General features: G+C 43.1%; 1 protein-coding gene across 1 annotated transcript; it reads left to right on the top strand.

Annotated features, from left to right (window-relative positions):
- Positions 1-4,353: 4,353 nt before the first annotated feature.
- Gzma (granzyme A) lies at positions 4,354-11,169 on the top strand. Its single transcript, XM_055603552.1, has 5 exons — positions 4,354-4,430; positions 6,666-6,810; positions 8,647-8,788; positions 8,969-9,238; positions 10,940-11,169. The coding sequence occupies exons 1-5, from the start codon at positions 4,358-4,360 to the stop codon at positions 11,099-11,101; spliced, it is 792 nt and encodes a 263-aa protein (XP_055459527.1). The 5' UTR covers positions 4,354-4,357; the 3' UTR covers positions 11,102-11,169.
- Positions 11,170-12,976: the final 1,807 nt, after the last annotated feature.

Raw genomic sequence — 12,976 nt, 5'->3', positions numbered from 1 at the left:
GGTGCATTTTTCAGTATCTAGATGTTCAATAAGTGGATGTAATGAAGCTATCACCTTAGCAAAGGACTAGCTACCAGAAACTCTGAACATCTGAACATCTTTACCCAGAAAATAACTCTGACACCAACTTCTAACATCACGGTAGAGATTTGCCTAAGCATTAGGTGATGATTGCCTTTATGTAGTCACTCCTGCAGTGCAAGCTACTGTGTGAATCAGTTCTGTCGTGGAACATTACATTTGTGAGATTCCTCCACACTGTGACTATGCCGTGTGCCTGTCCTGCAGTGTCTGACAGGATCGGGGGCTTTCAGCCTGACATTGTTTCAGATTTGGGGCTCCAGATTCAGGCCCTTGCGGAAAAAGTCTTGATTTAGTAAAAAGGTGGCCCAGGGTAATGGGAGCAAACTGGCAGTGGAGTAGGGAAAACCAGACACAAAAGGGCACAATTTCCCCTACAGTCCCAACCATGTTCCCTCAGGGAAACTGAGACGTGTAAGTGCAGAGTAAAAGAGCCTTCATTCCCACCAGCTCAAGGACTTTCCTTAGCTCATGTCTCCATGAAGACGTGGATTCATCCAGGGTGCACAGACAGAAGAAACAGAAGTGCATTCATCAAATTAAAGTGAAAAATACATTTCAGAAACTCTTGGGAAGGACTGTGGATCTCTCTGTCAGTGAACATGTCTTCCTCTCTCTTCCCCCACCATCTCATCTGCTTTTATTCACGATATGGCTACCGGCTACCACATGTGCAGAGTCACACTGTGGAGCAATGGAAGAGTGGGAATGTGACCAAGAATATCGTCCAGCCTTAATGCTCCCCAAAACAGGCCGGGCAGGTAGTGTCCTCACTTACACACACACACACACACACACACACACACACACACACGCACACACACAAGAAAATAGTTTGACCTCACAGACCCCTGAAAGGATCTCAGGATGTCTTACAAGTTCACAAATCACAGCTTGAGGTCTTCTGGTTTGTTATATTGTCGTGGCCTTTCTTGACGTTGCACTGCTGTAAGGCTCACTCACAGTAGAATATGCATTTGAGTGTTCGTAAGAATGAAAAGAAGCTGCCGCACACGTAAGTTTTGAGAAGGCTATTGGAACAAAGTTGATGGACTCACATTTTTCAGTTATGGATGAGATCAATGTGCTCAGGGTGATATGGACATAGACAACACTCTTCAGTGTCACAACTTTTTATAAAGCTGTAGTAATCAGGACAAGTGGGACTAGCATAAGCACAAGCCTGTATATAAGTCTTGTAGAACTGAGGCCTCAGATAAACCCTGATATAGTCAAATGATATTCAGCAAGAAGTTAAAACAACTCTTTCGGGGGAAAATAGTCACTTGAACAAATAATGCTGGGGTAACTGAATAGGCACATACAAAATATGCAAGTAGACACAGACCTCAACCACACACAAAATGTCACTGAAACTGTGTGCTGGAGAGGTGACACACACAGCAGCACACAGCGCTCTTGCAGGAGACCTGAGTTCAGTGCTCAGCATCTCACTACCACCTCCAGTTCCAGAAGATTCAATGTCCTCTTGGACACCCAGACATACACAATTCAAAAATAAAATAAATGTTTATAAAACAACTCAAAATATAACAAAAAATAACTCAAAAATAGGCCTAAATATATGAACAAATCAGAAGACAACACTTGAGAAAAATGTAGGTGAAAATCTCTACAGTCTCGAGTTAGTGGGTGACTTTCTAAATAAGACGTCCAAGGTATGAGTGACCAAGGAGGCTGACAAGGCTGACTCTGGAAGCATGCTTTACATGAGTGGCATTACCGAACATGAATTACAACTTACCAAGTAACTAAAAGTCAGAATAAATGGAGAAACCAGGACCAGTTATTTATAAACAAAACTAACAAGTTTTGCTGTAAGTTTGACCTTGCTTTTTCACTTGCTGTAAGTTTGACCTTGTAAAAACAAACAAACAAACAAACTTCATGCTTCAAAGTACAACATCAAAAAAGAGACAGTCACAGATATGGAGAAAATATTTGCAAATCATACATGTCCGAGGGAGTTGTATTTGGAATATTTAAAGAATACTTATCCTTCAATAATAAAAAGAAAATAAACTTAAAATTGGCAGAAGATTAAATACAGGTTTCAACAAAGCATATGAATGACACATGAAAAGTTCAACATCACTAATCATTGAAAAAATGCAAATCAAAACCACAGTGAAATGCTATTTCACACCCACAAGAAAAGTAATTATCAAAATGATGACAATATTGGCGATCATCCAGATAAATTAGAGCCACTGGGGACTAGTGGGGAAAGTAGGTGGTACATCTACTTCACAAAATAGTTTAAAAGTTCCTAAAAATGCTAAGCACACAGTCACTGAGCAATTACCCAATTACTCAGTAACTGTACCAGCAGCTACAGCCCCAAAACGATGAAAACAGAAGTTCATGTTTGAAAATTATACATAAATGTTCACAGTAGCTCAAGAGTAGAAACAGACCACATATCCAAAACTAATAATAAATAAAATGCAGTGAAATGTTTTGGGCAATAAAAAGAAATAAAATGTTGACAGGCATTACAATATAAACTCTCAAAAGAATTATGCTACGTGAAAAAACTCCTTTATATTAAATAATAGCACTTATCTAAAATGTCCAGAACAGGCAAATTTGTGAAGACAGAAAGTAGATTATAGGGGCCCTGATGAGGGCAATAGCTAATTGATAAAAGGTTCTTGGGGAAACTCAGAATGTCTGACATCAGCTTACAGTGGTGACTATGGGACTCTGGAAGCATGCTTTACATGAGTGGCATTACCGAACATGAATTACAACTTACCAAGTAACTAAAAGTCAGAATAAATGGAGAAACCAGGACCAGTTATTTATAAACAAAACTAACAAGTTTTGCTGTAAGTTTGACCTTGCTTTTTCACTTGCTGTAAGTTTGACCTTGTAAAAACAAACAAACAAACAAATAAATGAGATCTGACAGGAAAATCATTCGCCAAAACCAGAAGCCTGGTACCTCACTGATGTTACTGAAAATGATGAGACTCTGGTGCTCTAGTGAGATCTTGTAAGGTCACGTGATTTCTAAAGAAGTGCTCACCAGGTCTGAAGCCACAGGTGTTAACTGTGGGGCTGTGTGGTCTAACGCCAGGCATCCACTTGGAACATACAGCGGTGTTCACAAGAGACCACTTCCTCTGCTCACACAGAGAGCTCAGGACTTGCTAGAAACCAAGCCGGTGCTGTCCTCCAGAGACTGGCCCTGTGCTTTCTCTGTTCTAAGAGAGCAACTTTCAGCCAATATGGTGGCGCACACCTTTAATCCCAGCACTCAGAGAGGCAGAGACAGGAGGATCAGAGAGTTTGAGGCCAGCCTGATTTGATTTACAAAGTCCAGGACAACCAAGGCCACACAGAAAAACCCTGTCTTGAATAAACCAAAAGAAGAAAAAGAGAAAGCAGCTTTCCCCAATGTTGGGACAAATTAACCTAATTTTTACTTTCCTTCAAAAATGAAGCAGGAACTTCTGTCCGTAAGTCTTCTGGATCTCCAACTTGTATTTATCTTATCAATTCTTATAACCCAAGAAAATAGCCAAAAACAATGTGCCTGGTAACCAATTTAGGACGAAAGAAAGAAAGATGGCGAGCGAGAGAGAGAGAGAGAGAGAGAGAGAGAGAGAGAGAGAGTGTGTGTGTGTGTGTGTGTGTGTGTGTGCGCGCGCGCGCGCGCGCGCGCGCGTGCACGTACGCACGTGTGAGACCAGAGCTTGACACTGGGCATCTCCTTCAAGCACTTCCCACTATTTTTCGAGACAGGCTCTCTCCCTAAACCTGGAGCTTGCCAACGCAGCTAGATCCTCCTATCTCTGCTTTGTAGTTCTGGGATTGCAGGCATGCTAAATTGCACCCAAATTGTTATACAGGTTCTGGGGATCCATACTTGGGTCCTCCAGCACTTGACCAACTGGTCCACCTCCCTAGCACCCAAAACTCTGATTTTTGAGATTTTGGAGAGCTTCTGCTAATGGATACGGGAGATAATATTGGTGTTAATGAGATAATATTGGTGTTTTCTGGTGGCAAAAGGTTCTCTTCCCCTCAGCTAGCAGTAGGGGGATAGGAGCCTCCCCTCCCCCAGCACTAACAGGGTCAGCACACCCACCATGATGAGGGTACACGCCCACTGCCCTCTGTTAGTTTCATTTTCCAGCTCTACACCTGGAAATTTGAAAGAAAAACTGAAACCACATCCTTCATACCCTCATATATGAGTGGAAAGAAACAAAAACAGAGTCTCCTGGTGACTGATGTGGGGAGAGCCATGATGAAGAACTTTGGTGTTCCCCGGGTGTCTGCTCTTGCCACTGTCTTTCTCCTGCTGCTAATCTCTGAAGGTAAGACAGATTCGTCATTTCCATCATAACCATAATGGAGCGGATTTTTGCCTTGCTTTAACAGTGGTGCCTTATGTATAACTGATAGAGTATACAAAGCCTGGGAGCATTCAGCATTCACTTCTAAATTATATTTCTTTTAGAAGAAAAAGAAATATTTGTGATTTCTTTCCAAAAATTTCAAAGATGTTTGGGACCACCCGGTGGGGTGGCACACACCTTTAATCCCAGCACTCAGGGAGGCAGAGGCAGGTGGGTCGCTGTGAGTTCGAGGCCAGCCTGGTCTACAAATCTAGTCCAGGACACCTAGGACTACACAGAGAAACTCTGTCTCGAAAAAAACAAAACAAACAAATGATGTTTGGGACTAAAAGTGCATGGCACAGCACCCACGTACTCAAGACATGTCATATCCTCTCAACCCATGAGATTACAGCGAATTTTCTTTCCTCTTTATTTCTTTATCATTGAATTTTGGGGTTTTTTTTGGGGGGTGGGGTTAGGCCAACTCTATATTTTCCTCAAAGTAAACAGTAAAAACAACTTTTTTATTGTACTTTGTTTTCTGTGTTCAGAAGGAGCCGTATAGACCCAAAAAGGGAGGAATTAAGAAAGCAGTACTGCATGTTCTTGTTAGAATAACCTAGAAGACTGTTTTAAAACGAAGTCTGAACATCATAGCTCCTGCCTCAGAACTTCTACTAAATCTAATTCTAAATGAGATGAATAGTTGCCAGTTTTCAGAAGCTTTAAGACTAGTTAGTGGCAACCTGGCCCTCCTGCTCAGGCTGGTGTGTGTGCTCAGAGACAGAGATCTTACAAAAGAGAGTGTTCTTGAATTCATCATTCCTGATGACCACAGGCAATCCTTTTTGGTCTAGCTCTGTAAGAGTCATCCCAGGAAATCTTGGGATACGGCCAAAATTCTTTTGATTCTTTACCATTCTATTTCTAAAGCTGAAGATGCTGCCTTCCCGGCTCCTGTACGGAAACCGGAGCCTGTCTTCTCTTTCTCTGCCTCTCACCCTCCTCAACCTGATGAGATGCTCCAGGTCTACCCCTGACACTTGAGTAGTTTAACTTATTTGTGGAATAAGAAGTGTTGATCCCTACCTGTCACGCATGCTTGCCTTATGCCTTTATGTCTCTCTGTTCTCTAATAGCGGATCTATCATCCTGGTCCAGCCATGCCAGTTTTATTAAGGTGGATTATTACTTACAGCGCCTCTGCTCCTTTTCTCTCCATTCCTTATAGTTCGTTCAGAAAGGGTTTAAACTAAGCCATGTTTGGTCTGAGTATTGAAGGAGAGCCTTAGGTTCGGCCAGTGTTATTCTCTCAACTTGTGAATGAGCTCGGTGCTCTTAATACCTGAAACCTCGTGGTAGCCAGTCTTCACAGAGGGGCATGGCTAAAAGGTGCTAACATCTACCTATACACTATGTTTTCTGCAAGGCCTCGGAGTGAAAGGGAAAAAGCAGCAGGCTTCTAAAAACCCACTCCTGCCCTGCTTCTGCAGTCAACACTCGTCCAGAAGGGAGTAGGGACAGTTAGGGTTTGTCACACCAGCCGCTGGGGCTGGTGCCGACTACTGCGCAGCTTAGCCAAGCCTGAGCTCTGAAGGCACAGGTGTGACAGATCTCAAGCTGAGTGCTTCCTGGGACACCAGTGGCAGGTTTCTCTGGATGTGACACAAAGGCCTTCTCGGGAGCCCAAAAGGGCCAAGACTTAGGGTGAGACATCAGAAGTTCTATGTAGGAGGTAAACATAAAGTGATACCAAATTCCCTCCAAATTCAAAAGACATGTGGCTTTCTTTTTTATTTTTATTACAAAGTATTCACTTTGTATCCCCGCTGCGGCCCCTCCCTCATCTCCTCCCAATACCTCCCTCCCTCTTCTCCCCCTCTGACCTTTCCCTAGTCCACTGATAGGACTAGTCCACCTCCTCCCCTTCCATCTGACCCTAGCCTATCAGGTCTCATCAGGACTGGCTGCATTGTCCACTTCTGTGACCTGGTAAGGCTCCACACACACACACCCCCATGGGGAGGTGATCATAGAGCAGGCCACTGAGTTCATGTAGAGGCAGTCCCTGTTTCCTTTACTAGGGCACCCACTTAGAGACTGAGTCTCTGGGCTGCATCTGAGCAGGGGTTTTAGGTCTTCTCCATGCATGGTCCTTGAAGAGGTGTTTGGAGTAGGCACTGACCTGGCTTGCCTTTTTCTGTTGAACAGGTGGCTGTGTGAGAATCATTGGAGGAGACCCAGTGGTTCCTCATTCAAGACCTTACATGGTCCTACTTAAACTTAGTTCAAATAACATCTGTGCTGGCGCTTTGATTGCAAACGACTGGGTATTGACAGCTGCCCATTGTACCCTGTAAGTTCTTGAGATTAAAAAAAATGTGTATAAATTGTCTAATGAGAAGAAATAATTTAAAAAGACATCTCACTAACACAAGGAAAAGTCACTTATTTCTTCATGTGTAAGGAAAGTCTTTGACAACTTGCGTTGATCTGAAAGGAAGTGAAGCCCAGATTTGTCTCGAGGTGACAAGTTTGTGAGGATACAGTGTCTGCAAACTCTATACAAAGGTTCCAAATAGGGGAGAAAAAACAGGGATCACAGGCTTGGGGGCCGTAGGGAGGTAGAGGCAGATCTGGGAAGAAATAGAGGAGGAATAGGAGCGAATATGATCAAAATAGATTGTATCAAAGATTTTTTTAAAACAATAAAAGCTAGCTAATAAATGGGTTTATTACAGAGAAATAAAATCACTCTATTTTATAAGGAGGGTATCACTCCCAAGAATTAATAGGTCAGCGAGCTGGGATAAGGCTTAAGTGGCAGGAGCTGCCAGACTCCTGACTGCCAGACTCCTGTCTGGAGAGGTCATTCCATAGACCCCACCTCTCCCACTTCTCTTGGGCACATTCCATGTGTTGTGTGAATCCCATGTGGAGGAGGGCTTCCTTTCATCTGTTATCTTGATGGCACTTTCCCCAGTGCCTATGATCCTGCCACAGTACTACACGGGCAACATAAGTTCAATCTAATTGAAGCTAACTAAAATTGCAAAGTCACTTCTTTGGCCATGCGCCAAAGTCTGAAGCAGCCACCTGTGGCTTGTGGCTATTGGGCCACAATTTATAAAGCCTATTATTATCAAAGCATGCTCTGGAGAGCACAGTTATGATGTCTTGCTTGAAACCAGTCTCAGATGGCATCGTGGAGAAAAGGCAGTGTGAATAGTGCTTGGTTTGGTGTGTAATGGGTTGTGAATGACAGGAGCCATAAGCATGAACCCAACAGGAAATACTTGCACCCTGCATGGCATGCACATAGGGTCCTGTGCTAAGCTGTCGGTTTCCGGAAGATTTCCCATCTGGGTTTGTTCTCTTACAAAAAGATCTTCGAGAGACTGCTTTACAGCTCCTGGCTGCCTGTGGTTCCTGCCTATGAATCTCCTCCTGGGAGCTTGGCTTTGCAGGGATTTGCAGTCTAATTCTCCACCACAGCTAATCAGTGAGAGGAAAGGATAGAAACACGCCCCAAGGTTTGCATCTTCGAAGTGAAGCTTCTCTCAATTGCTTTTTTATAAACCTCAGTTATCATGTCATAGATAAGCTGTTGGCAACAAGACAAGTGTAATGGCTCTAATGTCACTCGTCCTCCCCAAAAGTCCTTTTGCTGGAAGTTTGGTCCCTAAAGTAACAATACTGAGAGGCAGTGGAACCTTTAAGAGATAGATGATGGGGGCTTCAGAGCGGTGAATGTAGACTTCAGAATCAGCCAGTTACCATGAGGGTAGCTTGCTCAGTTTCTGGTCATTCTCTTGCTTCCTCTGTCAGTCAGCTGATTCTCTTCACACATCCCCACCCTTCCCACCTCCATGAGCTGACATAGCACAAGTCTTCATCAGAAGTCAAGCAGGTGCTCACACTGAGCTCTTGAACTCCAAAGCTGTGAGCCAAAGGCAACCTCTATTCTTTATAACACACCCAGCCCCTGGTATTTTGTTGAAGCTACACGACTCCATGACAGTAATGATAACAGTTGAGTCCTAAACACCTTACCCTTTAAGGCAAGCATATTCTTCTAAGCTACAAAATTTCTGCAAAAGCTGCATGTATACCAATGGCATAATGAAACCGTTCAACATATATTTTGCCCAGTTCTTGATTAAACTAGTAACTAGTGTTGCACCTATTACAGGGGGAAGAGTTCTCAGGTCATTCTTGGGGCTCATTCCAAAGACAAGGATGAGCCAGAAAAGCAGATATTATCTGTTAAGAAAGTGTTTCCCTATCCATGCTTTGACCAACAAACACATGAGGGTGATCTGCAACTTCTACAGGTATGTAGTTTTGCCTGTCTGTTTGGGTCACAAACCTCCTAAAGTCTCACCGCTTCCACGAGGCCATGCCTCTAGTCCCCCACCTGGTACAAATAAGAAGGCCCCAGCAGACTGGGTAGGAAGTTGAAACATTAATATTAACCTCCTACTCTTAACTGTTTATGTTTCTCTTTTTCACAGCTAAACAAAAAAGCAAGAATTAACAGGAATGTGGGTATCCTTGACCTACCTAGACAGGGGGATGATGTGAAGCCAAGAACCAAATGCCAAGTAGCAGGGTGGGGGAGCTATCAGAATAACTCACCTGCCTCTCCTGTTCTGAGAGAAGTCAACATCACTGTCATAGACCGGAAGACCTGCAATGACGAAAAACACTATAATTCTAACCCTGTGATTGGACTAAATATGATTTGTGCAGGAGCCCCCAGGGGTGGGAAGGACTCATGCAATGTAAGTGAAATGGGGTAGAGTGTGTTATCTATTGGAGCAAGGCACGTGGGTGTTCATGGTGTGAGAGCACGCTTGGTCTTGTCAGAGCATTGGCTTCTGTGGGTTCCTGTCGCGCTTGTGTCGGTTGGTTGGCTGATTGGTTGGTTGGTTATGGCAGGGAGTCTCACTATATAGCTTTGGCTGTACTGGAACTAGGTAAGTAGATAAGGCTAGCCTGGAACTCACATAGATCACCTGCCCCTGCCTCCCAAGACCTGCCTGTACCACCACACCCAGCCTTCTCCTGTGCTTTTTGAAATTTGGTAAGATCTAGCCAAATAAAATAACACACTCAGCTTCAAAAAAAAAAAAACCACTAACTATAAGAATCCACTGCTAAGACCACTGGCAACCTCGTACATTGACTTTGTTTTATATATATTTAAAAACAAAACACTTAGAAGAAATGGTGGGGTGTTTCTCATTTTTCATTTTACCATAGATAGAAACAAGATACATAAGATTCTAAGAAGTTCCTGGAGAGCCTTCAGTCTTTCCCATTTCACCACAACCCCAAAAGGCTTAACTGCCTTTGATAAAGACATTCCTAACCCTGGCCAGGGAGCTGAGACCAGACGCCATAGTTTCCTAGCACTGAGCTGAGTGAACAATTTCAGGCATGACCCTCACCAGAGAATGTATAAGCCTCCCTTCCAGGGTCCCCCAAAACAGGAAGGGACAGGGCCTGATGAAAGACAAGAATTAAAAAGAATACTGTGCACAATTTTAAGACTTCAGTTCTAGCTTGTCAGTTCTCACCTTTCCCCCAAGACTCCGCAGAGTCTCCCCTGAGCTGAGGGCAATGTGCTTGTCATCAGGCAGTGGTCAGAGGAGGCAGAGGAACTGTGCCTTGCCTTCAAGGTTAGCCGAATGCCAAGAAGAATCCTTCAGCATCCATTCTCTCTTTACTTTACCCTTCCCTATTCATCCCTTCACATCCTTAAGGCACCCAGGAACCTGATATTCCCTCGTTAGGACCCACATACAGCATTCAGAGGCCACAGCAGCATCCCAGGGAGCCCCCACCCCACCAGCCCCTGTACCACTGAAGCTCAGGAGTGCGTCCCTGTTCTTTCAGTGCCCTGGACTGGCTGCTGCTGAACCCAGCCTACAGGGCTGATTCTGTGCGATGCAGACACTATAACAGAGAGGAAATGTATCTCAGCAGGGATGACCACAGTGGCCACATAATTCTTATATTACTTCATACAGATACATTATGATACATGATATATATTATATTACTTTGTACAAAAGCAATTCATCATCATACAGATAGAAAGCCAACTATTCCCTGAAAGGAGGGCTTCTCTTCCCTTCGGGGAAAATGAATATATACCAGAGGAACCAGGAAACATGGAGTTGCTCTTTACCTAAGTGAAAAGTGCCCGTTTCACTCCTTGAGTTCTTAAGTATGCTGAAAAAGTGACCAAAAAGGATGAGTTTCTGGAAAAAGGCAATCAGTCTCAGAAACAGTGGATAAAATACGTTAATACAACTTTCATCTCAGTTTTCACTGAGCTATAAATTTGAACTCTTGCTAACCATCTTGATGTTTTGCGTAGTAATTTTCAGTGACATCTAGGCTGTTGTTCATATTGTGACAGAACGTCACGGTCCATGCTGATCCCACCTCCTCTCCCCCCCCCCTTCCTTCCCCAGGGAGATTCTGGAAGCCCTCTGATATGTGAGGGCAGTTTCCGAGGCATCACAGCTTTTGGCCGCCCGGGGAGGTGTGGCGATCCCCAAGCGCCTGGTGTCTATACTTTCCTCTCAAGCAAATATCTCAGATGGATAAAGAAGACGATGAAGCGCACAGTTTAAATATGTGGATTTCATTCTAGCTGTGTCCCTTCTGCGTCTAACCACAAATAAAATCGGCTTGAATGACTGCACACGCGTCTCTCCTGTAACGTCCTTGGGCAGACCTCCATCAGCAGAACCGAGAGTCAGAAGGCGACATCTTGCATAGTGCAGGAGGGAGATTAGAAAACCGGGACCACCAGAGTCCTCAGACAGGGGAATTTCTCCCTGGATAACGCACCCTGCTCGCAGCAGATTTGTCTCTGTATAGTGAAGGGCTCGGGTGTTCTGAACTGCTCTAGAGTACAGGCCTGCAAAGGAGCCTGGCCCACTGCCTCTGTTAACCTCCACACTGCCATTTACATTCATATGCAGGAACGGGGAGGACGAAAATTAGAAATGACTCAAGGGTGGCTTCCTTAGGAAGACACGCATTGTCTTGTGGCCTTCAGACTAAGATGAAGATGAAGCACAGCTCAGGACCCATCTCTAGAGATTCTCAGTTATTTAATGTTGGTGGAACCCAGAACACGGGATTTCTTATATTAACACCCCAATAAGATTGGGAGGACCCAAGGATCAGACTCCCTGAAATACACAATGAAGTGCATTGCTAGTTAAAAATTTTGCCTTTCTTCTTGGAAAAATTACTAGTGTCCTAGTGTCTATTAAAGATCAACCTGTTTACACTTTATAGTATATCTAGAGGATACACCAAACTGAAATGACTATTTTGTCCACCAAAGATATGTTCAGTAATGTACCTACCAGATTAAGCATTTAAACCCAAAACTGCCTCAACATCTGCCTCGATACCCTGCAAGGTACAGCCTTTCAGAGGATGAAACCTGATAGACTAGGGTCAGAGGGAAGGGGAGGAGGACCTCCCTTTTCAGTGGACTGGGAGAGGGACACCAGTGGGGAAGAAGGAAGGTGGGATTGGGAGGAGAAGAAGGAGGAAGGTACAGGAAGGATGCAAAATGAATAAACTGTAATTAACAAAAAATAAAAATAATTTAAAAAAACAATAAAAAATAAACTCAAAACTGCAAATAACTATCCATTTCAAATAAAATAAACAAGTTTATATTTATAGGGTAAAATATAGGAATGAAAAGCCCTTCGGTCTCAGTTAACACTGAGTTTTTGTTGCATGCATCTTTATCACACAATTCCACCTATCTGAAGGCAGTAGGCATAAGTATAAACAAGTCCATCATGATAGAAGTCCGAATATAGAAGAAGCTGTTCACTGACCGTAGGCACAAGAGATCCTTTAGGGATACCAGAAACGTCCATATCTTAATCTAGATGGTACTTACTATTATCTACTCATGAGCTAAAAATTTAACCAACTATCTGCTAAGGATTTATAAACTTGAAGTTTTGTATTCTAAAATTTGAAAAATGTTTGCAGCCATTTTGTTTCTTGCCTAGACTTCTACTGATTTTTGTTTTTTTTATAAAAATCAGATCTTAAACTTTCCGCTAAAATTAATATCTGGTAGAAATATGCTCACATACCAATATTAACTGCAGAAATTACCCTTGATCATGACATTGTCATAAGACTGTTAAAACAAAAAACCTAAAATAGAATGATGGGGAACATTTGAAACTGTCAAGTGTGTGTGTGTGTGTGTGTGTGTGTGTGTGTTTGTGAGAGAGACAGACAGACTTGCAGAATTAGGTGCCCTAAATTTTTCTAAATAAGGAATTACTAACCTTACTGAGTTAAAAGAAGGCGAGAAGAAAATTAATTGGCAAATAACATAAATTTGTCAAAAATAAATCCTAATTTCTCTTGTCTATAACTACCCTGCTCTACAATAATCAAGGTTTTTGTTTTGTTTTATGGGAGGAACAAAGGAGAAGGCATTTTTTTTTCTTTAAGAG

The sequence above is a fragment of the Psammomys obesus genome, unplaced genomic scaffold, assembly GCF_907164565.1.
Source record: "Psammomys obesus unplaced genomic scaffold, mPsaObe1.curated_primary_1811, whole genome shotgun sequence".
NCBI lineage: Eukaryota > Metazoa > Chordata > Mammalia > Rodentia > Muridae > Psammomys > Psammomys obesus.
This window is presented reverse-complemented; position numbering and strand designations above follow the sequence as displayed.